This window comes from Microtus ochrogaster, unplaced genomic scaffold (assembly GCF_000317375.1).
Source record: "Microtus ochrogaster isolate Prairie Vole_2 unplaced genomic scaffold, MicOch1.0 UNK56, whole genome shotgun sequence".
Lineage (NCBI taxonomy): Eukaryota > Metazoa > Chordata > Mammalia > Rodentia > Cricetidae > Microtus > Microtus ochrogaster.
In genome coordinates, this window is record NW_004949154.1 from 1798359 (window position 1) to 1800102 (window position 1744).

General features: G+C 39.4%; 1 protein-coding gene across 1 annotated transcript in view; it reads right to left on the bottom strand.

Moving 5' to 3' along the window:
* Positions 1-214: 214 nt before the first annotated feature.
* Positions 215-1744, bottom strand: part of Oosp2 (oocyte secreted protein 2) — a 6571-nt gene continuing 5041 nt past the window's right edge. Inside the window, exon 4 of the mRNA XM_005369700.2 lies at positions 215-293. Within this exon, the coding sequence (XP_005369757.2) occupies positions 215-293 (79 nt within the window). The remainder of the gene's footprint in view (positions 294-1744) is intronic.

The following is a 1744-nucleotide window of genomic DNA, read 5'->3' on the forward strand; positions in this document are numbered from 1 at the left end:
TGGATAAAGATATTGAAGAAACATCTTCATAAGCAGAGCATTTATTTAATTGGTGTACAGAAATGAGATATCTAAGAAGTTTATGCCAGCATTGTTCTTATTGAAAAGGGGTTTGTTGTACAGTGAAGTTCACAATGCCAGCACTATTCCCATCTCCTATTCAGGAGGAAGCAGTTTAGGGAATGCTTAATAACCCCAGGTCTTCAGGTGTGATTTAAAGATTAGTCATAAAGACACTTTCAGGCACCTTTGGGTCCTCATCTGTAGACACTGCTGTAAGCCACATTGACTTCCTAAAGAAAAAGGGAACAGAAAGAATCAAGGTTGGAGTCTTTGATGCCACATCCTGCTCTGTCTAGACTTGGGGGTCAAATCATTCCTACCTTTAATAAACACCACCATTTTCAATATGCTGATTTAGGAGGTAGAGACAAGAGAATCATTGCAAGTTTAAGGCCACCCTGATCTACATAGTGAGTTCCTGGCCAGTGAGCAATTTGGATTTTTGAATGCGAATGAATGTATGTGTATTTGTGTCCAAACTTAAAATCTATGCACAGAAACTCTGATCATGTATGTCTGTCTGACTAGACAGCACTTTAAAATGTTTTAGATTTATTATGTGTATGAATGTTTTGTCTGCAAGTATGTATGTGCACCATCTGCATGCCGTGGCTCCTATGGAAATCAGAAGAGGACTTCGCTTCCCCCGGAATTGGAGATGACATGGATGGTTGTGAACCACCACATAGGTACTAGGAATCCAACCCAGGTCATTGGCAAAAGCAGTAAGTGCTCTTAATTGCTGAGCCATCTCTCCAGCCCAGGAACATCATTTTGTCTAAGGAAGGTAAACAGAAAACAAGGTAGCAATTACTGTTGACAGAGGAATGCCCTTTCATCTCCTGTTAATCTAGAAGCCTCTGCAGAAGCCTGAGGCCTGAGGCAATGGGTCAGAATTCTACATTACAACCAACAATGTATATGGAAAAGATTATATATTTATTCATGTATATGCATGTGTTTATATATAACTCAATCAAGTCTGGCTTTTATTTGGGGTTCTGATACACCCCAAAATGTCACTAAATTCCTCAGCTTAGTTTGCCTCAGGAAAACAGTTCAAAAGAGAGTCAGAAATATTAGCAAGGCAAACATATTTTCTGCAACTGAAATCCACATTTAAAGGTGGTAAAAAGACAGTAAATTTTATCTTGTGTGTATTTTCACCATAGTGAAACAAACAAAAAACTGAAAGTATGATTTGCCGTATTAAAAGATATTTGACATTTCTCTTAGCTCTAAATTATTTTTTATATTAAGTATTTTTATATATCAGACAAGATTGCAAGTTGTCCTGTGGTTTCTACACTTGTCCCCTAAGTGTTTATAACATTCAACGTAAACATTTCTATGATATGGCAATGAGAATACTAATGCATTTCATCTCAGAGTTCCTACTAGGCATATGGTGGTTTGGAAGAAAATGGCCCCCAAAGGAAGTGGCACTGTTATGAGGCGTGACCTTGTTGGAGAAAGTGTGTCACTAGGGAACAGGCACAAACAGCTGACTCCCTCTTGCCTACAAGATAGATGTAGCATTCTCAAGTTCAGCATCACTTCTACCTGCATGCCGTCGTACTCCCTGCCGTGATGATAGTGGACTGAGCCTCTGACACTGTAAGCGAGCCACCCCAATTAAATGTTTGCTTTATAAGAGTTGCTAAGGGCCGGGCGGTGGTGG